Source organism: Balaenoptera musculus, chromosome 7, assembly GCF_009873245.2.
Source record: "Balaenoptera musculus isolate JJ_BM4_2016_0621 chromosome 7, mBalMus1.pri.v3, whole genome shotgun sequence".
Lineage (NCBI taxonomy): Eukaryota > Metazoa > Chordata > Mammalia > Artiodactyla > Balaenopteridae > Balaenoptera > Balaenoptera musculus.
In genome coordinates this window covers 89,638,886-89,662,394 of record NC_045791.1, presented here as the reverse complement: position 1 = coordinate 89,662,394, position 23,509 = coordinate 89,638,886, and the positions used below count along the sequence as shown (strand labels likewise).

Genomic DNA, 23,509 nt, shown 5'->3' with positions numbered 1-23,509 from the left:
CCAACCAAAATAAGCATTAATTTAAGTAAATTTGCTCTGCGAATGAAGCTTCCAGATAAGTTTGTTAGACCCTTTACAATCATATTTTGAACCCCTAAATCTCCCTTCCCCACCCCCACCTCCATTTAAAAATGCAGAACCTGGGCTTCCCTGGTGGCGCAGTAGTTAAGAATCCACCTGCCACAGCAGGGGACACGGGTTCGATCCCTGGTCCAGGAAGATCCCACATGCCTCGGAGCAGCTAAGCCCGTGAGCCACAACTACTGAGCCTGCGCTCTGGAGCCCGTGAGCCACAACAACTGAGCCCACGAGCCACAACTACTGAAGCCCACGCGCCTAGAGCCCGTGCTCCACAACAAGAGAAACCACCGCAACGAGAAGCCTGCGCACCACAAAGAAGAGTAGCCCCCGCTCACTGCAACTAGAGAAAGCCCGCACGTAGCAACAAAGACTCAGTGCAGCCAAAAATAAACAAATTTATTTTAAAAAAGTGCAGAACCTGCCAATTAATGTGAAAAAGGCATCAATGGGATCTTGGGAGACACTGGAAGGATAGGATCAAAGATGATAATGTCATATTTTTCAACTGACTGAATTAGTAGAATGCAGACACTATTAAAAGGCATTTTTAAAATGAAGAAATTACCCTATTTATGAAATATGATGATTTGTGAATTGTCATGTTAATTTTGAGGTAACGGTACTATATCAAAATGGAAATTATTATAAATAGCTGAATTATTGGTATAAAGCTGAGTATGGCAATATGTAGGTTTGAAAGTCATCAGCAAAGAAGTTATGTTTGAAAATATATTATGGAATTAGAAAAGTCATTTTAGGAATAGCAACTCTATTACATGGATTTAGTGGAGAAAATTAATGTATTCTCAGTTCCAAAAAAGAGTTATAGAACAAAACTGAATTTAATTTGCGTCATCTATAGTATTTATGAAATATTGTCTTTTTTAATGTTTTATTTTGACAACAGGAGCATAGTTTGATAGAAAATCATGAGGAAATATACATAGTAGATAGAGATGATACAGAGAAATCTGAGACAATGCAGTTGAAAATCTTGTCTTCAGATTTCCCTTTACTCTGTAAACCTAAAAAGTTGCCTCCTCCTCCCTGTTAAAGGCTAGCATGCCTCCCTTGACCAAAAGCAATTCAGTCCTCTGCCTTGCAAGACAGCTCATACCCCTCTTACAATATATTCCCCACCTCATCACTGGACAACTAACCAAAATCCATTTAATTCACAATATAACCTAGCCAGGGAAGTACTGACTCTGTTTAGAGAGAAAAAGAACTACTCCCAAAGGAATTGTAGGAATTAGCCAACATGTACCTATGAGTGCCAAGAGAGTACATGTAGGCCTATATTCTGAGGCTGTTGAGGCAAAGGAGGGAGAACATAAAGTTGGACAAGGGAGAATTTATAAATATGGGACTACTCTCCTCTGACATAGCATTTAGCACCCTGGGATGGACCCTGGTGTTAGTAAGATGCTAGGAGGGCTCCTAAAAGCTTCAAAAAAGTGATGGCCTAACTAAATAAAGTAGAAATGCCAAATCTACCATGAAAAATAGTGGAAAAAAGCATCAAAAGACCCAGAGAAATGAGCGTGTGACAGTGGACATACTATTCAAGGCTGAAAAACCCATGAGATAACCACAGGATGTCCAGAGGCTATAGTAACTATGAAAGCATCAAAGATTGTGCTGGAGAGGAGGTCAGCAACATCACTGAGAAACTCAGCTGTGGCTCTCCTCTAGGATGATGGTAGATGTTATTAGAGAACCAGGGTCCCTGAAACCAATGGGAATGACAGGAGCCCGTGAAAAGAAAGGTCCGATGGGAGCACATAAATATCAAAAGCAAGGTGGGCACAATTATGGAAAAGATCAGAGTAGCTATGGGAGAGCCTGATCCAGAGACAGCTAGGGAGATAATTAATAGAATCAACATCCTTACAGGCCAGCAAGGGTAATGCTTGGGAAATATGGGAAGCCAGCAAGGGTAATGTTTAGTCTGTATAACAAGAAGAAATTGAGGATCGATTATCAAGATGCTGAAGGCAGCCATCCCATAAAAAGCCGCAATCTCTTGCCTGATTTCCAGACCCGAGCCAGTTTTTACACACTGAACCTTTTGGCCAGGCCTCTAGGAAGAAGGATCCTACAACACAAAAGCAAGTATATATGATAATTTACTCAGACAGCTACACACACAGAAGAAGAAGGACTACCCCACACATTTGAAATTGTTGAAATAGGGTCTAGCATGGTATTGATACTCAAGAATGTACAGTGTTATGATGCCCCCCGTTAGTGTTGAGGAATATGGAGACCAGGTAATAAAGTATTGGCTCAGGTCTGGCTCCTGAGATAGGAACCATGAACCCACCTGCTTGTCATTTCCTTAGTCTCCAAATAAGTAATTTGCAAGAACATACATGGTAATTGCCAGAACTCCATCATTAGTTCTTGACCTATGGAATAAGGGTTGCTGTAGTTGGAAATGCCAAGTGAATGGCTCTGAAACTGCTCCCTTCTCTGATCAATATAACCAAAAATAATATTGCAAACTGAGGCAGGGCAGGGGGAGTGTTGGCAGAAATTTGCCAAAGGATGTCGATGTGGCAGTTACCATCATATTCCCATATAATCCCCTACCTTTACATGGCAAAGACAGAAGTAAACGTAACTCCTTTCACTCAGGGCCATGTAAATTCCTCTATTCGCCATCAAATTATAGTAATCCTGATCATCTTTACTTTCCACTATATAAATGAAATCACCCTAAATGGGTCTGGTGAGCAAGAAGTGGCAAGTACCCTAAATGTCTTAATAAGACACATGTGTGCCAGAGAAGAAATAAACACCAAGAAAATTCTGACTAGAGCATATTGAGATAATGCTTCTAAACAAAAGGCAAGTTGCTGCTTATTGTATCCTCCATCTTGAACAAATAATATAGTTTAAATGATGTCTGGACCAGGAAAAGTTTTGCAACAGGTCCAAGGTATGATGCAAGACATCCCACCTGCCCCTTCGGTCTTATAGCCCAGCAGATCCAATGGTGCTCAAATTATCTGTGGAAAATAAGGATGCTGTAAGAAAGACTATAAACAGCTCCAGCAGAACTGCAGTACTGACCTCTAGACTTCTAGAGAAAAGCCATGCTCATCTCTGTTGATCACTATTCCTAACAGTTCTCCTTTAAAAGGAGTCAGATCCCAGTATGATCCTGAGCTCTGGTAGAGACTAAGGACTTATGACCTGAGTTACTTTTCATGAACTAGGAATGCTGTCTGTCCTCAAAGCCATGATTCTGGACATGCAAAAAATCCCAGTTCATCTTAAAAAGGAATAATTATAATTGAAATTGTGCTTGAGCACTTCAGAAAGGCACAAGTAAATTACATGAGCAGGCAGCTTAAAATCCCAAATTTCCACTCTTGTTTCAATGCCATATGTCCTACTATACCTATGGCTTTGTGAGTTCACCATGACCAGGTAACAGAGAAAGAAAAAAAAAAATCTAGCCTAGTTTCTAGATGGGCTTGCATGATATGCCATCTCTGCTACCAATGGACAGTCACTGGATTATAATTCTGCCAAAGAGGACCTCCTACTGCTCTGGCCCGAGAAGCTATGAAGTCTTCAAGTATGAAGACTATGCACAGGCTCAGTAACAAGGACTTCCCCTAAGCAAAACTGACTGGCCACCACTCAGCGCTAAATGTCCAGCTTGCCAACAGCAGAAGCCAAAGTGGAACCCTTGTTATGGCACCTCACCATGGGAAGCCAGCCTGCCACCTGGTGGCAGACATTATTTTGAACCTCTCTCATTTTGGAGGGGTTACTGATTTGTTTTCACTGGACAAATATGTATTCATCATATCATGCAAGGTTCACTTAGGAAAACAAAAACCTGACTCTAAATCACCTTCCAAGTCTTCCCCGAAGGGACAGGAGCCATTTACAAGGGCAATTCTTTTACCTCAGACCTTTCAGAGATAATTAGATATTAACTTTGAGTGCATTCCCTTTACCGGAAACATAAAAACACCATCCAATAGTCAGACTAGGAGGTCATGATAGCCTCATGATAAATGGTATTTTGGCTCAAGTCTGTTTTGCAGTAAACCCAGTGGGTTTGTGGACTCGTTCTCTGGTTATTTCCTCAGTTTCTGACTGTACACCTGGAATAGACATACTAGTCAATTAGTAAAATCTCCTCATTGGCTCACTGTTTTATGAAGTAAGTGCTACTATGGCAGGAAGGATCAAGCAGAAACCCTAGAAATTAACCCTACCAAAAGAGTAAACTAAAAGCAAATCACAGTCCTGTGGGAATTATAGAAACGTGTGCCACAATAAAGTAGTGCAAAGATATAGAGGATAGGTACCCATCGCATCCTCATTAATTACCAGTTCGGCCTTTGCAGAAAATTGATGGATCTCCCAAAATGACTGTGGATTATTGTAAAATTAATAAGGTGTGGTCTACAATGGCAACTACTATTTCAGATGGGATATTTGCTTTCACTGCTCTGACTGCACCACAATCCAAATACTTAGAAATTCCCTTATACATTGTCATGAAATACAACTCATGCTTATGACCAAAGTATGCATTTTACAGTAAAAGAAATATGGTTATGGGCTAACACCCACAGAATTAATGATAGGCCATCCCACAGAAACAGATGGCCTGATAGAATAGCAGAATAGCTTATTAAAAAATCAGCTGCAGTGTTAGTTTAAAAACACCACCAGTGTTGTTCTCACACAGTCATGGAAACCAAGGGCTCACAGCAACAGAAGTAGCCCCTCTAATTATTACATCTCTGCAAAGATGTAATTACAAACTCTGCAAAGAGTTTGCCTCCTGTGCCAGCAAGCTTAGGCTCTGCTATTCAATGGCTTAGTTCGAAAGAGAAGGATGCGTCTATTGTGGCACAGAGGGAAGGCACCATCAGATTAAAACTAAGTCTGACATCTAGTGATTCAGAGATTTTTGTGACAGTTTTGCACTTTTTGACGTGGTCGCTGCTAAACGATGGATTTGGAGAGGACCTTCTGGAACCCAGAAAAACATCTGGGATACCCTTAGTACATCCATGTTAAGTAGTAAATACCAATGGGAAACTATAACAATCCAAGATAGCAGGACCGCTAAATACTCAGACCCCTCAGGATTAAAGACATGGGTCCACTCACCACATAAAGAACCCCAATGAGCACTGGCTAAGCAAAACACAAACCCTGAATGAGAACTAAAAGAAGGAAGAAGTGTATCAAGTATATGTCATGGCTGGAAATAAACTATTCAGCTGTAAATATTTCTGTTACCTACATATTAATTAATGAGTTTTTTCTAATCCCTCCCCTGTTATTGTGTGTTAGAAGTTCCTCCCCCCATGCCCTGCATCCCTCCCATGTCTCCAGCTCCTACAAGACAGCCTCTTCCTTCACAGTCCTCCTACCTGAGGGACCCAGTTCCTCGAGGCTGGTAACAATGCTCTCCCACTGTGCCTCCAACACAAAAAAAGTGTCCTGCCATTGACACTCTCTGAGTTGTCTGCCTGTCCCCTAGAGGACATCTTAGCTCTTCTGTCACCTATGTAATCAATTCCATGTATTAAAGTTATTTTGTTCAAACGATCTAAACTAGTTCTTTTTCTGACTTAAACCCTAAATGATTTCCTGACTTTGCCTGAATGAGAAGGCAAAACATCAGAAAAATTCATTAAATCACTGCTTTTAAAATTGCAGAAGTGAATAAAACATTCCTCCTACCCTATTTTTTCTTCACTTTTATACAGAGGATACACGATAAAACTTTTACATGTAGACTAAAACCCAAGAATTCATCGCTAATGAAAGGAGGCAAACTATCTTGAGAGATACACACTTACATGTTGGGATTAAAGACAAGAGCAAAGCTTGGAATGACATTAGAGCACCCCTGCCTCCGACACACATGAGATCTGGCACCATACCATAGGAGAGAATGGTAGGATGTGAGGGTGGGGTGTGGGAAAGGAAAGGCAGCCTCTGTCAAATATACTAATGTGTTTTAACCCCAAAGTTCCAAAATTTCTCTATTTATTTGGCCACTGTTGGGGCTATGGCCTGCCGAGCCTTCCTGCCTGCTCTGTTCCAATGTCCCTGGCAGCTGACCCTGTCACCCACTTACAGACAGCCCACAGTCACCCTTCACACATCCTTAAATGCAGAAGAAACTCATGCAAGTTTGGAATTTTGATTATGACACAAAGCTGAATATATTTAACTACTGACCTGAAACAGTCATTTCTAAGTATGACTTACTACCTGAAAAAGAATGCCTATGCCACGTCAGAAGATGAAAATGTTTCTGATGACAACCACCACTATCACACCCAAAATCCTTAACTCTGAATTTTTTTTTATTATTGCGAGTCTTTTATTTGCTCCCTGACTTACTAACCTCTGTGGAGATAAATAAAGGTTATCCAAACAAGAACAAGCACTACTTAGTGACAGCAATGGAGTCATCTACAGCCACTGACTGCATTAGGCAGAAACTCAGATTACAGGCAGGCGGAGAAGTGGGAAAGCTTTATGGTGACAAAAGAGGGTCTGATCTGATGGGACCTTGGAGACATGGGGAACCTGAGGCAGGCTGACTAAAAGAGGGGATTTCCCTCAAATACCATAAATCTAAAAACTTAGTACTGATGATAGAGGAACAGTAAAATACTAGTCTAAATATCACCAGAAAGTGATTATCAAAGCCTTAGTATAAACTAAAAGCATTTAGCCTGTATTTTATTCAAATATTATATGATACTAGATTCCAATGCATACCTTTGAGGAAGGAAAATGTTATAGATATTAGCTAAGTAAATGATTATTTGAATTCATAAAAATCTGTTGTTCTTATAGCATTACTACACGAAAAAAGTTATTATATTTGTAAATGCTTTCATTTTTAAATGAATGTCAGATATTTTAGAACTCAAAGGTAACAACTACTTTATAAAAACATTCATTACCTCAGCTAAACTTTTATGCAATTTTCATGACAAGAAACTAAACCCTTCATAGGTTTTGTGTAATTTTCTTTCTTCCTCATTTTTGATCTCTTTGACCGGACATTTTTAATACCATTTTTCTGTAATCACTGAAGATTTTAACTCTCATCCTGATTGCACAGCAAAGGCACTCAGATATAAAGAGATTCTTAAATGGGGTATAATTCTTTCCATTCTTCTTTTTGAAAAGACTAATGAAAGTTTGAAGTTATAGTACGAGAAAATAAATAAGGGATCATCTGATAGTCATTTCTTTTGGACAAAGGTAATTTTAAGCAGAAGAGTGAACAGGTAAGCAGAAGTGGCCATGATTAAGTTTGAGTAAGTGGCAGAGTGATTCACTGAGCTGTCTCTGCCACTAATAAATGTGTGTCCCTCAATTAACTAGTTACTAGTAACATTTAAGAACCTCCATTTCCTATCTATAGACCAAGTGGTTTGGAATACATAACTTCTAAATTCCTTTTCCAATAAAATAATGATACAAGATGAGTCCGTGAATCTGAATATCTGAGAGTTAAATATGAATTAATGGAAACAAAAATATCCTACCTTTGTACTAACTTTCATCTTTGTTTTACGTTTGCTTTGTTCTCTGGCTTCATGAAGACCTTTCTGAGTAGGACCTTCTGGTGCATTTTCCTTTTCACAATTCGGAACAACTATAAGATAATACAATTTACTCTTAATATTTATACTGTTTGTAAGAAATATTATAACCAAAAAAAAAAAGAAAGCCAAATTCATTATACACGTATTTTTTGAAGTATTAAACTAATAATATTAAAACCATACTAAAATGTTTTAAATGAAGTCTCAAATTCATTTCCCAAAAATGCAGGGTGGCATTGCTGCAAGGTTAGTGAAACAGCATTGCGAGCCAGTTGAAGAGCATGTGAGCCAATCTCCAGTTACATTATATCTAAATTCCTGTTATCATGAGGTTTCATGTGTTTATAAACAAAAGTTGAAGGGGGTCAAAGGAGAGAATGGTAAGCAATGACAAAATTTCCCAAGTGGAACTGGATAATAAACAAGAGATTTTTAAATGAATACTGTATTAATAAAATATTCTCTATGCTTCACAATGTTGAGAAAAAAATAAAAGAAAACACAGGGTAACATTCCAATATAGTTGTAACATTGGTCCCCACACTCTCCTAGACATAAAGAGCAGTTCTAAAGGAATCATCTGAGGGAAAAAGAAAGGTGACAGGAAAAGTCTGTTTCTTTTTCACATCTTTCCATATACATATACATGTTTAGGTATACATAATTTCCCCCTGTATTTCTAAACAGCCAGCAGATTTCAAATAACTAATATGGTTATAATCATTAACTCATAATTAAGTGACTAAATGTTCTAATTTATAACATTAATTTATAATAGAGAAAAGATGATGAACACAAAAATATGTGGATGATTTCAATGTCAAGGCTCTCAAAGAATCCTGACATTATAAAGTAAGGAAGCATATGCTAACATTTAGTTTCTTTCCTGATCTAATTTTTCCTATTCAGTACCAGTTTCAAGGAAGAAAACTATCAAAATAATCCCCACAATAACATAAAAGCCGAATGCTGCATAAGTTAGTACTACATGAAAGTACTTTAAGAAAACTTCTAACGCTAGGGTATCCAGACTGCATGTCCTCGCTCTACGGTGCCACAAGTTAGAGCCCCACAGCATCTGGAAGTCAAAATGTGGAGAAAAGGCAATAATTACAGCTCACTGAGATTAGAGAAAAATTTTCACTTCAAATTCTCTTTTATTGTATTTTCCTCTTCAACAGCCAAGAGTGAAAGCCTGATAATTATAATAATTTAAAATAATAATTGTTCGCATTTATGCCTCATTGATGTTTTACTATCTAACAGGTACTGGTCTAAACAATTTACACGTATTATTTCATGAAATCCTGTCATTAACCCTGTGAAGGTCACTACCTTTTTTTCCCTTTTACATATAAGGAGAATTTGTATATTAATATCTACAGGGAAGAAAGGAGAAAGCAGTATGGAGAGAAATCCAGGATTCCAGGAGATAATTCTAGGAATATGAGCAGACCTCAGATAGCATGCAAAATATTACTAAGCATCACTTCGTGAAAGAAATAAAATAAAAAGCAAGAAACAAACAAACAAAATGGTAAGGATAAATGAAAGTAACAAATCAAAAAGGGCTTGGTTTATATATGAGGATATGTAGTTGTTCCACAATCAAGATGAAATTACAAGAACTTACACTTTATAAAAATATTTTAGGAAAAAAACCAACATTTGCAACCAAAACATGAGAATACACATTGCATAGTGTATGTGTAATTGAAAGAAAAATAACACTTATTTCTCAATGTACCAATAATAAACATGATTCCCACTCTCTATCAGATAAATATCACTTTATACAAAGATTTGTAGAACAAATGAGAGACTCAAACATTGGGTCCTTGTCACATTCATAAAAGTGCATATAATTTTCAAATTCCACATAGTGCTTCTTAATGTTTAGTAACACCCTGGCAAAGTCCATTCCTCCATCACAGGATCCTCATGCTTATCATCTAATGCTTGTTAATGAAAAGGCCTATAGTACTGACTGCTGCTATGCAGTTTCCCAAATTTTACTTGGGCACAATCATTATCTTAAGGAAGGTACAATTCCTTAAGAGAAATAAAGTAAACATCAAATAAACAAACAAATTTTCACTTATAGAAATTATAGTTATTGTACTCCCAGTGCTAAATTTCACCCATTCAACCATTTCTTCACGTTTGCACACATTCAACCAATGTTAACTGAACATGTTCAGGCCCCTGGTTAAATGTCAGATACGCATGAATATATTCATTTAACAAATACGTAAGTACCTATATTGTGCCAGTCCCTAACTCCATTATAGATTAAACACAGCTGAAAAAAGAATTACTTAACTGAAAAAAATGTTTTGAAGAAATTATCCATAGTTTATCCCAGGGAGATAAACAGAAAATATCTAAGAGATTAGGAAGCTAAAATGAGATCAAGTACACATCTAATTGGAATTCAAAAAAAGGTAACAGAGATAAAGGGTTAAAGATTAAAACTGCTTGTATAGTTTTGTTACTATAAATATGAGTGCAATAAACATCTTTGTGCATAGACTCTCTAGGCATCACTGAGCATAACTGATATTTCTTTAATATAAAATATTAGGAAAGGAACTACTGAATCAGGCTGAGAAAAACTTTTTGAATATGAGAATGCTACACATTTCTTTTAAGTTTTAATCAATCAGAGAACACAATGAAGTCATCTGGAAATACCAGAATATTATTTTTATTAAAAATTCTCCATTTTGCAGTCTTTCTATATTTTAGAGCTTCCCAACATTCTTTTCTAAGTCAACATTATTGAGGTATAATTTACATAAAATAAAATGCATACATTTTAAGTGTAGAGTTGAGTAAATTTTGACAAAGATAAGTAGGCATATAACCAACCACCTATATCTTCAAATCAAGATATAGAACATTTGCACTACCCCCCCAAATTATTATTTTCTTATCCTTTACACACCTTATATAGCATTATTTTACAAGGCTATAATTTTAGTTTTTATCAGTCACTTTCCTTTTAAGAAAATTAAGAAGAGGAAATCTTAACATTTACATTAACCAGAATTTAACATTTCTAAATCTCTGTATTCAGTTCTGCAGATCTAAGTTTCTTCTGGCTTACTTTTCTTTTGGCCCAAAGAAAATAGTTTAGTATTTCCTGTACTTTAGAATGGCTTGCAACAAAATCTCTCAGCTTCATTTGTATTGAAATGTTTATATTTCACTCTAATTTCTGAAGGATATTTTTATTGAATATAGAATTCTGAATTAAATTTTTCTACATTTTAAAGATGTCATTTCATTGTTTCTAGCCTCCAATATTTCTGATGAGAAATAAGCCTTTATTTGCAGTATTGTTTCCCTGTAGGTAACATGTTTTTTCTTTCTTGCTGATTTCAAGATTTTCTCACATAAATTTTGAGTATGATGCATCTAGGCATGATTTCTTTGTGTTTATAGTTAGCTGCTTTTTTGGGATCTGTGAGTATATGCTTTACATCAAGTTTGGAAAATTTTAGGTCATCTTTTAAATATTTTTTTGCCCCATTCTCATTTTTTTTCCTTTGGGACTCCAATTACTTGTATGTTAAACAGGCAAATTTTCCTTCCTTTTTTTTCTCTCTCTTCTTTAGAATAGTTGATTTTTATTGATGGCTCTTAAAATTCACTGACACTTCCATCATCTCCAATCTATTGTGAAGTATAAAATTTTGATTTTAGTTACTATATTTTTCAGTAAGAGATTTCTATTTCCTTTTTTTTTTGAGTTTCCATTTATCTGCCAAGATTTTCTACCACTTCATTTATAATGTAATATTTTCCTTTAAGTGCTTGATCATATTAAAAAATAGTTGCTTTAGCATTTTTATCTGCTAAATACAACACCTGGGCCATCCGAATATAGGTTTCCATTTATTGTTTTTGTCTTGATTGTGGATCACATTTTCCAATTTCTATAACATAACTAGAAAAATTTAATTATACACTGAGCAGTATGAAGGTAGATTATTAAAGACTCTGGACAATTATCTTCCTCTGAAAGGTACTGATTTCTGTTCTAGTAAGCAGTTTAATTTTTTGATGATCACCTTGAATTCCAGGCTTAATTTTATGCTCTGTTCGAGTGGATCCATGGAAAGCCCTAAATATTCCCCAAAGTTCTCTAACTTGGCAAAATTCAAAGTCTAAACTCTGTTTCCCCTAGGAATCCTGTGTAAGCTTTCTTTTTCGTTTTATAGGGTGGGTACAGGATGGTTAATGTTAATATGGTGTCAACAAGGTGTTGAAGAGGTCTTTCCATCCAGGCCTGGCCAGAATGCCAATATATCCCATCACTGCTTGACAACTAGAATCCCTTGTCCCCTCTTTTTTTTTTTTTTTTCTTACTGGTTTTAATTTTTATTGGAGTATAGTTGATTTACAATGTTGTGTTAGTTTCAGGTGTACAGCAAAGTGAATCAGTTATATATATACATATATCCACTCTTTTTTAGATTCTTTTCCCACATAGGCCATTACAGAGTACTGAGTAGAGTTCCCTGTGTCATACAGTAGGCCCTTATTAGTTATTTTATATATAGTAGTGTGTATATGTCAATCTCAATCTCCCAATTTATCGTCCCCCTCATACCCCCTGGTAACCATAAGTTTGTTTTCTACATCTGTAACTCTATTTGTGTTTTGTAGATAAGTTCATTTGTACCCTTTTTTTAGATTCCACATATAAGTGATATCATATGATATTTGTCTTTCTCTATCTGACTTACTTCACTCAGTATGACAATCTCTAGAATAGCCAAAGGAATCTTGAGAAAGAAAAATGGAGCTGGAGGAATCAGGCCCCCTGACTTCAGACTATACTACAAAGCTACAGTAATCAAAACAGTATGGTATTGGCACAAAACAGAAATATAGATCCCTGGTCCCCTCTTAATCCTAAAGAGCCTTTTCTCTCTGGCAAGTCTCAGGTAGTCTTGCATGTGTAGCCCAGCCATCAGCTAAGGACTCATAGTACACTCTCTCACAAACCAGGCCACTGTTCATTGCAGCACCCTCTTATCTGGTGCCCTTTCCTACAGATTCTAGATGCTTCAACAACTTATGAACTATAGTCTGCCTTTTCAGTTCAAACAGGACTGCTATGCTCTTCTTGACCTCCATCGCCATAGAGTTTGGTTTGGAAATTTCCCTGGACAAAAAGTCATGATGATGGTGAAGCTCAACTTACAAATTTTCCTTCTATCATTTGCCTTCTGTGACTTGTGATGTTTTCCAATGCCTAAAAATAGTTGCCTCAAATATAGGGTTGAAAAGTCACCCTATCAGCATTTTGAGTTCTGATAAGATTGAAAAATCACCAACCAATAATAAATTACAGTTTTATTATAGTTCACTTTTACCTCTAATTTCAGGAGCATGGAAAGTATGCCCTATTTCCATATGCTTCAGTGTTTCTTGAAGTCCAGAAATCTAAAAAGTAAAATCCAAAGATATGAGGTTATATACTAAATAACTCAAAAAATGGGTTAAAATGCAATGTTTAAATATTGATTACAAAATATAGAAAACATTAATTTCTCTTGGATTAATCCCTATGTATTTTAAAAATTTAACCATTAATTGCAACAAAAGAAAACATAATTTTAAGTTTAAATTCAATTCCATGGCAAGTATTAAGTGTCTATTATTGGTAAACGTCTGAAACATTTATTTCACAGCATAGTTTCCTGAGACAACAATACTCGTTGCACACTTTTAATGATAATTATTGAGGTGTCTACTTTGAGAGAGTTTTCTCCTCTGTTGAAATTGCTTCACAACAGCCTAATTCATCTTTATGTCCATAAAAGATGAGGTAAGTATTACTTGAGAAGTAAAATATGAAGAGACTGTTGTTATCCTAAAACTCTTAGCTCATTTTCCACCAACAAACTTACTCCTTGTTTTATTCAATTTGTTAGTTTGGTGGCATACCATTTACTGATATTTCCTGAACAACGGACTTAAATTAAAATTTCAACCTTAAAAAGCTATCTCATCCCTTATATGATTATGCCAACACAAAATATCATCTATTTAATTATATACAGATACACACATTTTTCTACTATCATTGAGTAGCAACATTTCTTTATTAATGGAAAATATCAGAAAATAATCTGTAATCTATGGATTAGTGCTCATGAAATGCCTGGGTGGGAAAAAAGGTGAAAATTTTATATCTATTCTTGGATGCCAAATGGATTATAAAATTTTTTAATGAATTTCTTATTTAGTATAGTGTAAAATTTACATAAAAGTTGCAAATATGGTACAGAGAGTTCCTGTATACCCTGTTTCCCCTGTTAATGCCATGCATTACCATGGTACATCACCAGGCTCAACATCCAAACCAAATTTGGTTGGTGGTCCATCTATAGTTGCCCACAATAGTTCCTTTGTCCTTTGACATACTCCATTATCGTATTGGGTATTTCCTTCCTCCCTTCCTTCCTTCCTTCCTTCTTTCCTTCCTTCCTTCCTTCCTTCCTTGTTTTCTTTTTTACATTATGAACATTTCCTACTTTCTAGCACAACATGATGCCCCAAATGCTCACCCGGGCTCATCTTGTATTTTCCTTGCCCAGACTACACTCAGCCACTTCTCCAAGGAGCACTAACTACTTCCTCTTATTGGAGAATAGTATTAGAAATTGATATTGGGCACTGGGTATACTTGTTGCTACTGCAGTGTCATTACTTCTAGACCCTCTCAGCAGACAGACCTAGAAATACATACATATATATGTATGTATGTATCTTTTAGAATTTATCCTAAATTGAACCCCATGATCCAAAAATGATAAAATGTAATCTATTATACACATATATACTAACAAATAAATTATATTTTATCTTTTTTGAAACATGGGGCTCTAATTCAGAACTTTGGACATTTTCAGTAATTTTGTAAAGCTGAAACTAATTAAATTATAGATGTTTCCATAAGACTTAAATAAATTTAAAAGTTGGGGACTTCCCTGGTGGCCCAGTGGTAAAGAATCCACCTTCCAAGGCATGGGACTCAGGTTTGATCCCCGGTCGGGGAACTAAGATCCCACATTTCTCGGGGAAACTAAGCCCACGTGCCGCAACCAGAGAGCCCACGCACTCTGGAGCCCGGGCACCACAACTAGAGAGAAGCCCATGTGCCGCATCGAAGAGCCTGTGCACCGCAACGAAAGATCCCGCGGGCTGCAACAAAGATCCTACGTGTCGCAACTAAGACCTGACACAGCCAAAAATAAATTAAATAAATAAATAAAACAAATATTTTTTAAAAATAAATAAAAGTTACATTGTTTATTATCTATCAAAAGAATTTGAAAACACATACTTATTAGATTTTTGTCATCTCACAGTATACTTTCACTCTTATATACAAACTAAATAGCATTAAAAATTCTAAAATCTAACCCTTCTTCATGCAAAGTATTTGAGAAGTCTATATGTTTAGAGAAACACAGTAAGCTAAATGGTCATTAAGATAAGGTTTTTAAGGAAATGACAATGAATGAGAGTCAGGACAATGAGGTGCAGATGTTAAGGATCTCACAGATGGTGTAGCAGAGGCCATGGAATAAGCAAGGTATATTAGGTTCACACTCAAAAGAACCACCCAGAACCATATACCTAAACAACAGGAATATAACCAAACCAGTCACACTACACTAGAAAGTGAAGGCCGAAAGGATAGCATTTAGACTTCGGGCCAGTGGACACATAAGGGTCTCTTGTACCAGGAGCCATCTGGGAAGAGTGAGAAGAAAAGGATGCTATCTGAAGACAGAAAATTAACACTGACAGATATGTTTTAGCTAAACAATCAGTTAATATAACATTCAAACACCCTGTGTTAAACTCAAAGAGACTGTTTTAACCCAGAAAGACCTGGATAGTCTTTAATAGCAGGTTATGTTTTATTTTGCCTTCAGCAGGAGTAGGGGTTCAAAGACAAAATAAGTTGTAGATAATGAAGATACAGTTCTTTACATATCTGAATGGTAGTGTGTAAAATTCAACCCTTCCTCATAGAGAGAATGATTTTCATTTTTAAACATGTTTTCATTTTAGATACATATCAATCATACGGCAAGTAATTTTATCTTCGTTTAATGAATGAGAAAAGAGACATATATGTAAAGTTACCTGAATGTTCACATGGCTACTTTGCAGCACAGCTGGGGCTGACTCCTATCACTCCTAATCCTTAGCTCTTGTAACTAGACCAGTGATGAGCAATCTGAAACCCAAAGACTGTATGTGGCCTAAATATGTCCTTAATATGGCCTTTGATCTAACCTCATGTTAGAGATAGGGGAACTGATGGCCATTCCAGGAAGATAACTTAGCCCTAATCACAATGATATTGACTGGAAGATCCAGTCCAGTGATAGATAGATGGCAGATGTAGAAATTAACAATCTGGAGGGGAGTGTAGGCACTTGCCATCATGGATGCCTGGAAGGCCCTGATATCCTTGAATATTGAAACTTAGTCTGAGTGGTCTGTCAGAGATGCCAAAGTATACGTGGTCACTTGGGAATGTATGGCCAGGGGACTGATGGATTCCTCCTGAGAGAAGAGTAATAGGGAGATGAGCATGAGAACAGGGGGAAAAGGAGAGTAAGATGAGGAGCAAAAGTCTAAGTTGGTTTGTGGCAGGAAAAGAAGCAGGAGCAACCTGAATCTAGCTCACAGTGTTCCAGGTTGTAGAACTGTGTCTCTTGTTGGGAGGCTGTGGGGACAGGTTAGATGAAAAAGAGCAAAGAGATGAAATTCTGAAGGCTTGACAATACAGTATCATAAAAATGTAAACTATTATTAAACTATTTTTATGCAATATTACCATTAATGCAATTCATACATTCAAGAATACACAATTAAATTTCAAGCACAAAGAAACAAGGAGACAAGTGATGTTTTCATTTTAGTAGCTGAAGATTACACTCAAGAAAAGACAATATACAGTTGATTAAAGTAGTCTTAATAAAATCATTCACACTTTTGTAACCATCGTGCAAGCTTCTGTAGCTTCTGAAAGTTTGACCAAAAATTAAAATCTCCAGAAAACAATAAAAGAATGTTAAGCATAGTAGCAGTTTTATATTTTCTAATAAAGTGTTACATATTTTTAATGTGGCCAAGAAACATTCTGTTTCATTTTTCTTGAATTCTATACTAGAGATTCCTCACCACTACCCTAGGCCTAGGCCTATAAAAAAACCCTGCAAGAAGAATGAAAAAGGGTGTCAACAGCAAAAATGACTGAAAATTGGGTCAGTAACTAGGTGTTTCAAATATTCATTTGGGGGTGAATTGCATGGACTTTCTATTCATTAACCCATCTAAGTTTCACAACAATATTAAAAGATAGGTCATTGTGGCTATACTTTATGTATGAGAAATCTGAGTTTAAAGTGTTTAGGTAAGGTCCAGGTTTATAGCTGTCAAAGCTGGCATTTAAAACCCAGTTTAAATGTTGTTATGTTTTAATGGCTGAGTTCTTCTCTGTAACTATATTTTAATAATCTCCTAAAAAGTTATATTTTAATTAAATAATTTTAATTCAATAATAATCTTTGTAGTTTTAAAATGGATAAAATACTTTTCCTGGATGTTTCCAAATTAATCTTTTTTACAGCATGACAACTGGGGGAAATCTTTTAAAATTTAACTCAGAAACAAAACCAATATTTCTAATAATGTTATAAAAAATAAATGGTTAAAAATCATTTTCAGGTAGCTTGGATGGTCTCTTTACCTGTCCCACTGCTCTGTCTCTTTCCAAAGAGGTCAGCATTTTCTGCTTCAGTAAAGCGTGGTGCTTCTCATATAATACTCTTATAGTTGGTTCATAAGATGCGTAATGTAACTTCAACCTATGAAAAATAAAGGGCATCTTAAAGGGTAATTGAGTTAAATCAGTGATTTCCACCTAACACCTAAATCTTTTTTTCTATTTTTTTGCATTGGAATAAGAAATGAATTAACCATATAAAGGTCAACACAACAGAGCCAAGAAGTGCAAGAAGTATTATTTGGCATGCAACTTCCCTGCAACCTAGGTGGAGATGGGAAAGTCACATTTCTCTTGAGTTAACTAGTTCTCTGTTTACTTTTGCTGTATTCAAGTATGCACCCAGAAGTTGCTGCTATTCATTGACAGAAAACAAAATTGCAGTTTCTTTAATTCAGAAACAATCTTCAAAAAGACAAGGGCTACAAACAATAGATGATTAAACAGAAAGGGTGTCATTCACATCAAAATTAAGGATGGTCTTGAAAACAAGTATGAATAACCTCATATTAAGAAAATTAAGTATAAAATATTTTGATATCTCAATTCATCTCAACATATGATATAAATTTTAAGAATCTGTTTTATTTGAAAATGCTTTCAAAATATTTTTTCGTTTTTATGAAGTGTGATTTACATGGAGTGAAATATATAGATCTTAAGTATTACAGTTCAGAGTTTTCATGCATGCCCAGGTAGTCCACATTGTTATCAAAATATAGAGCATTTCTAACATTTCAGGAGATTCTAGACCTTCATATACTTGGAATCATAGAATATGTTCTCTTCAGAAACTGGTTTATTTCACTCAGCATAATTTTTTTTTAGATCCTTCCATGTTGTTGTATATATCAGTAATTCATTCCCTTTTATTGTGAGTACTATTCCTTTGTATGTATATTCTACAATGTGTTTATCCAATATTATGCTGATGAAGAACTGAGTTGTTTTCAGTTTGGGACTATTATGAGTAAAGTTTCTATGAAAATTCTTATACAAGTCATATAAGATATTTTTGGTTATGTATCCCCCTCATTTCTCTTAGAAACCATACCTAGGAGTTGAATTGCTGGGTTGTAATTTATACTTCCAACAGCAATATATGAGACTCCTGGTTACTTCACCTGTTTGCCAACATTTGGTGATAATTAGTATATCTAGGGTTTGACAATTTTATTATCAATTTTGTCAGTTTTGTTATATTTTTATATAACCAATATATGATTTTGTTGAATTTGTATTATGTTTATACCTTTGCTAGTTTATTGGTTTCTGATCTTCTTTTTCTTTCTTTGTATTTAATTGTTCTTTTTTGAGCTTCTAAGGTACAAGATTAGACCATTGGTTTAAATTTTTCTTCTTTTCTAATATAAGCTATCAATTTCACTTTATGCACCGCTTTGGCTGAATCACATAAATTTTAATGTTACATTTTAAATCATTCAGTTCAAAATATTTTCTCATTTCCTTCTTTGATTCATGGGTGATTTAGAAATATGTTACTTAATTTCCAGGTATTTGGAAATTTTCCAGAGCTCTTTGTCATTGATTTTTAATTTAATTTGATTGAGGTCAGAGATACTTTGTACGGATATCAATTCTTTGAAATTTATAGAGATTTGTTTTATGGCTCAGCATACGACCTATTTTGGTGAGCATTCCATAGGCACTTGAAAAGTCCAAAGTATTGACAGAATTCAAGAAATGTCAATTATGCACAATTAATTTGTCCTGTTCTGTCAACTTGAGAATTTTTGCCTATTTTTCTAATAAGTGTTACAAGAGGAATGTTAAAATCTCCAATTATAACTATGGAAATATCTATTTTTCCTTTCTGCTTTATCAGGTTTCGTTTCATATATTTTCAAGTCTTATATTAGAATCATGCATATTATATCTTTCTGATGAACTGACTCTCATCAATATGAAATGACTTCTTTTTCTCTGGTTCTCAGGATGTCCCTGACAATGTTGTTTCTGTAGCGCTCCTCCTCAGGCCCTATGGGCTTGCAGAGGTGGCCCTCCTGCCCTAGAAAGAGCTAACACTTCAGCTGTGCTGCAAGCTGCTGCAGAGGCCTTTCGAAGTTTACCTTTAAGCTTTTTATAGGGCAAGTCTAAAATAGTTCCTTCTCCAAGACTAGAATAGCTCAGCTCCTATGGCAGGGTTTATCCAGGGTCTTAACTGAGTGCTCAGAGTATTCAGTGAGCTTTCTCCATTGTAGCTGGTCAGAACTCCTACATCTGCAATCTCTGGAATCTCCATTTGGCACACAGTTGCCCAGGAGTTGTTCTTTGCAGGCTTCATGTCCTCTTACCATGTACTTCCACAACTTAGTATCTGGTCAAAGGCTAAAAGGAACCACTACAGATATTTCTCAAGTACCTTTTCATGTAACTCCCTCCTTTTGCGCACCCTGTCCTGCAAATTCTAGCTCTCTCAGCAGCCCTGAACTCTGACCTCTGCCTTGTCAGCTCGTCAAGACTACCGTGGTCTGCTTGGGTCCCACCTTGTCATACTATTTTCTGCAAAGTGCCTCCAGACAGAAATCTGGGCTGATCATGCTGCTCACTTTGTGTATTTCCCTCCTCTTGGACATCTCAGTTCTACTCTAAAAAACAACACCAAAAATTCTGTCCAGTTTTGTAGTTCGTTACAGTGGACAGCTAGTCCAGTACCAGCTGGAGAGCTAGCTTTATACCAGTTATTCTGATATGACTCAAAGCAGAAGTCCCCCAAAATAATTTTACATTTGTTTTTATTAAAAAATTAAAACAGTAGTCCTCATTTTATAAAATATTTTCATGAATATATTTATGAAAGCCATTGATTTATAAATCATATTTCTCAACATAATTTTGATTATACTTCATTGATGACAGTAATAAAACCTAAGCATTAAAGTTATGATATATATTTATATTATATTATATATAATATGTATTTTATATATAATATATACTTAGTGTGTATTAATTCAGTCACACTCAGCAAAGCAAGAGAGAGTAAGAAAATAAAAGATATAAGTAGTATATATAATTTCATCCCCTATTCTACTTAATGTACTTAGCATATATACATTTTGCTATATACTATACACTTCTAGGGACATTTATACATTTGTAAACACATATTCAGGTACAGAGTTATATACACAAAACATTGAGTTTGTGGGCAATTGAAGTATAAACATTATTGATGATTTTGGCATCTACTCATTCATGAGACATGACTGGATTATCCTCTGTGCAAAGAACTAGCAACACATAAATACCAATAAGATATAACAAGGAAACAACATTCACAGAAATCTTCTGTTTAATCAGACTGAAAGAGTGTGACTGTTTTATAAATTCCATAAGAACCTCATAATTTATCCACTTATCAGTTCTAATTGTTGGTATTAAAAATTCTGAAAATAAGTGCATTCATAATAAGTCACTCATGTTAAACAGGAAATTCTGAAAAATTGACAGGTAAAAGCAACAAATTACAACTTAGTTGAACAATTTAGAGAAAACATTAAGGCTAATTTTTGTGGTTTATGATAAAAAGACACATCATTGAAATATTTGGGTAAAATATGACACACAGAACCCAGACCCTAACTTATCCTGGAATCAAAAACCCTCTTCTCTATAGCTGATTTATTATGCAACAGCTCAATTACAAGATAAGGTGTTCACTGCTGACTGATTAACTTCACTGGTGATTGATTAACTTCATGACTAGTTTTTTTGTGACCCTCAGGTCATCAACGAAATTTTGTTTTAGGTCCTTAGAAAAAATGTATTAGTGATTTATCCAGATGGTCCAATGGAGACATTATTCTTACTGATTAAATATGGAAATAAAGGCTATCTGAATATACACTAAGTGTAGTTATATTCCAATGTAATGTGGATTTCTTCACTGGGGCCCCTAAGGATTACAAAAAGTATAATCTGAAAATGCTGAATTTTTACATGAAATAAATTATAATAGTATTCTCTTTAAACATTCTAGGAAATTTAACAAGTATTATATATTTTACACGTAGGCTAGACGTCTCAAAAAAATAATTTAAAACAAAAACTCAAACAACAATTTACCATGAATAGAACATCAGCAACTGTGAACAATCATATTTCAGCTGCCACAGCTGGATACAAAGGTGCTCTGAGACTGTCATCAACCCAAGTAACTGAAGTACTGAAGCCTGCTTGTATCAGCACAGAGGGTGAGAATGGACTCAAACCTGAGACCTTTCCCACGAAGAATATATTCACACACACACACACACACACAACTACTAAAATACCTTTGGGCTTTTCCTCTGGGCAAATGGGTACCTCACCCTGATGAAGGCACAGCAATTAGTTATCTTTGTACAAGAAAAAGCTTCGCTACCTTTATAGACTTCTACATGACTTCAGAAGAGCCCACAGGCCTCTTTATTGTCCTGAGAGTAGGATAATTCCCAAATATAAAAGATATAAAATTAATTCCCAAATATTAAAATATAAAATTTTTTAAAACAAAATACAATATACAGTTCTAAAAAGAGACCTGTATAAAAATGCAAAAGGGAAATCTACATGAAATAGTATATATTTAGCACATACTTTCAATGTTAGGGTATGTGCAGATTACTTACTATCTATTATGTTCCAGACACTATATTAGGTACTTTTCTTATGACAATTTTTACAGATAAGAAACAGAATTACAATGAGCACACAAAGGTAAGTAGTGGAGCCAGGCTTCCAATGTTTAATTGACTCCAAAATCCAAGCTCTTTCCATTACATTGTACTACTTCTCAATTAATGTTTTTGTTAAGAGGAAAACAAATCATTTCAAAGACTTTTTTCTGAATTTTTCTGGACTTGCAACAATTTTATGAACCAAAAAAATAATTTAGACCAAAATATGAAACCAAAAGCATTGATTAAAGTCAATGAATAAACACTCTCAAGGCCTTTTTGTCAAGTTAATGCAATCTCTCTTTCATTAAACTGGTGTTTGATTTCTATAGAGATTCAATTAAGAAAAATCAGAAAAACGCTAATTTCTAATATATTGCTAAGTTAGAAAGTACATTGATTCTTTCGAGACAGCCTATAATTAAGAAATCATAATAGCCATAATGACCATAATCACTACAAAAGACAGCAATTATCCTGACCACCCCTAAGCTATGTTGTTCAATACAGTAGTCACTAGCCAAATGTGGCTATTTAAATTTAAACTTAAATTAATTAAAATTAAATAAAATCAGCAATTTAAGTCATCAGTTGTACTAGCCACACTGAAAGTGCTTAGTAGAGGATGTGACTAATGGCTATCATCTGGGGGAGTGCAGATATAAAATATTTATAATATTACAGAAAGTTCTATTGGGCAGCACTGCCCTAGAACAAGCAAAGGAGAATTTTAGTTAGAGATTATAAATTATTTTCTTATTTGGTGGGGGTGGGCAGGGTCAGGGAGAGGAAGAGGGCAGAGGGAAGTGAATCTGAGTATCATTAGAGTAATTTCTAAAAGCCTTAGGATAAACTCAAGGTTATGCAGTATGTGGCCCCCTCCACCTCGCCCTTGTCAAGCTGCTTCTGCACTTTGCTCTCCATGCTTACAATTTGGCGAACATGTCATGTCCCTCCAGTGACTTGGTGCCTTTGCACAGGATGCTGACCCCACTCTCTCACTCTGTTAACTCATACTTTAGAATGCATTTCCTTTAGAAATAGGTCCCTGAACCATCTCACTCTCCAATCTGGTTGGGGTGACCACCTCTTGGCTTGCATAAAAACAATGCAGTATATTTCACTATATTTCTGTTTAACTCCTCCCCCATCACACATCTTAATAGTCTCTGGGAACCTTGACAGCAAGGACCTAGACTTGCTCATCTTTGTATCAAACACATGGCACACAGAAGATGCTCAATAAATGCTGAATGAATAACTTTACCTGGAACCTTCTTCCATGGCCAAATGGCTTAACA

At 35.5% G+C, this 23,509-nt stretch overlaps 1 protein-coding gene across 1 annotated transcript in view; it reads right to left on the bottom strand.

Annotated features, from left to right (window-relative positions):
* The window catches only part of SPAG16 (sperm associated antigen 16), a 905,158-nt gene that overhangs the window by 837,357 nt on the left and 44,292 nt on the right, over window positions 1-23,509 (bottom strand). Inside the window, exons 7-9 of the mRNA XM_036858792.1 lie at window positions 17,491-17,608; window positions 13,088-13,157; window positions 7,641-7,750 (exon numbers count right to left, since the gene is read on the bottom strand). Of these exons, the coding sequence (XP_036714687.1) occupies window positions 7,641-7,750; window positions 13,088-13,157; window positions 17,491-17,608 (298 nt within the window). The remainder of the gene's footprint in view (window positions 1-7,640; window positions 7,751-13,087; window positions 13,158-17,490; window positions 17,609-23,509) is intronic.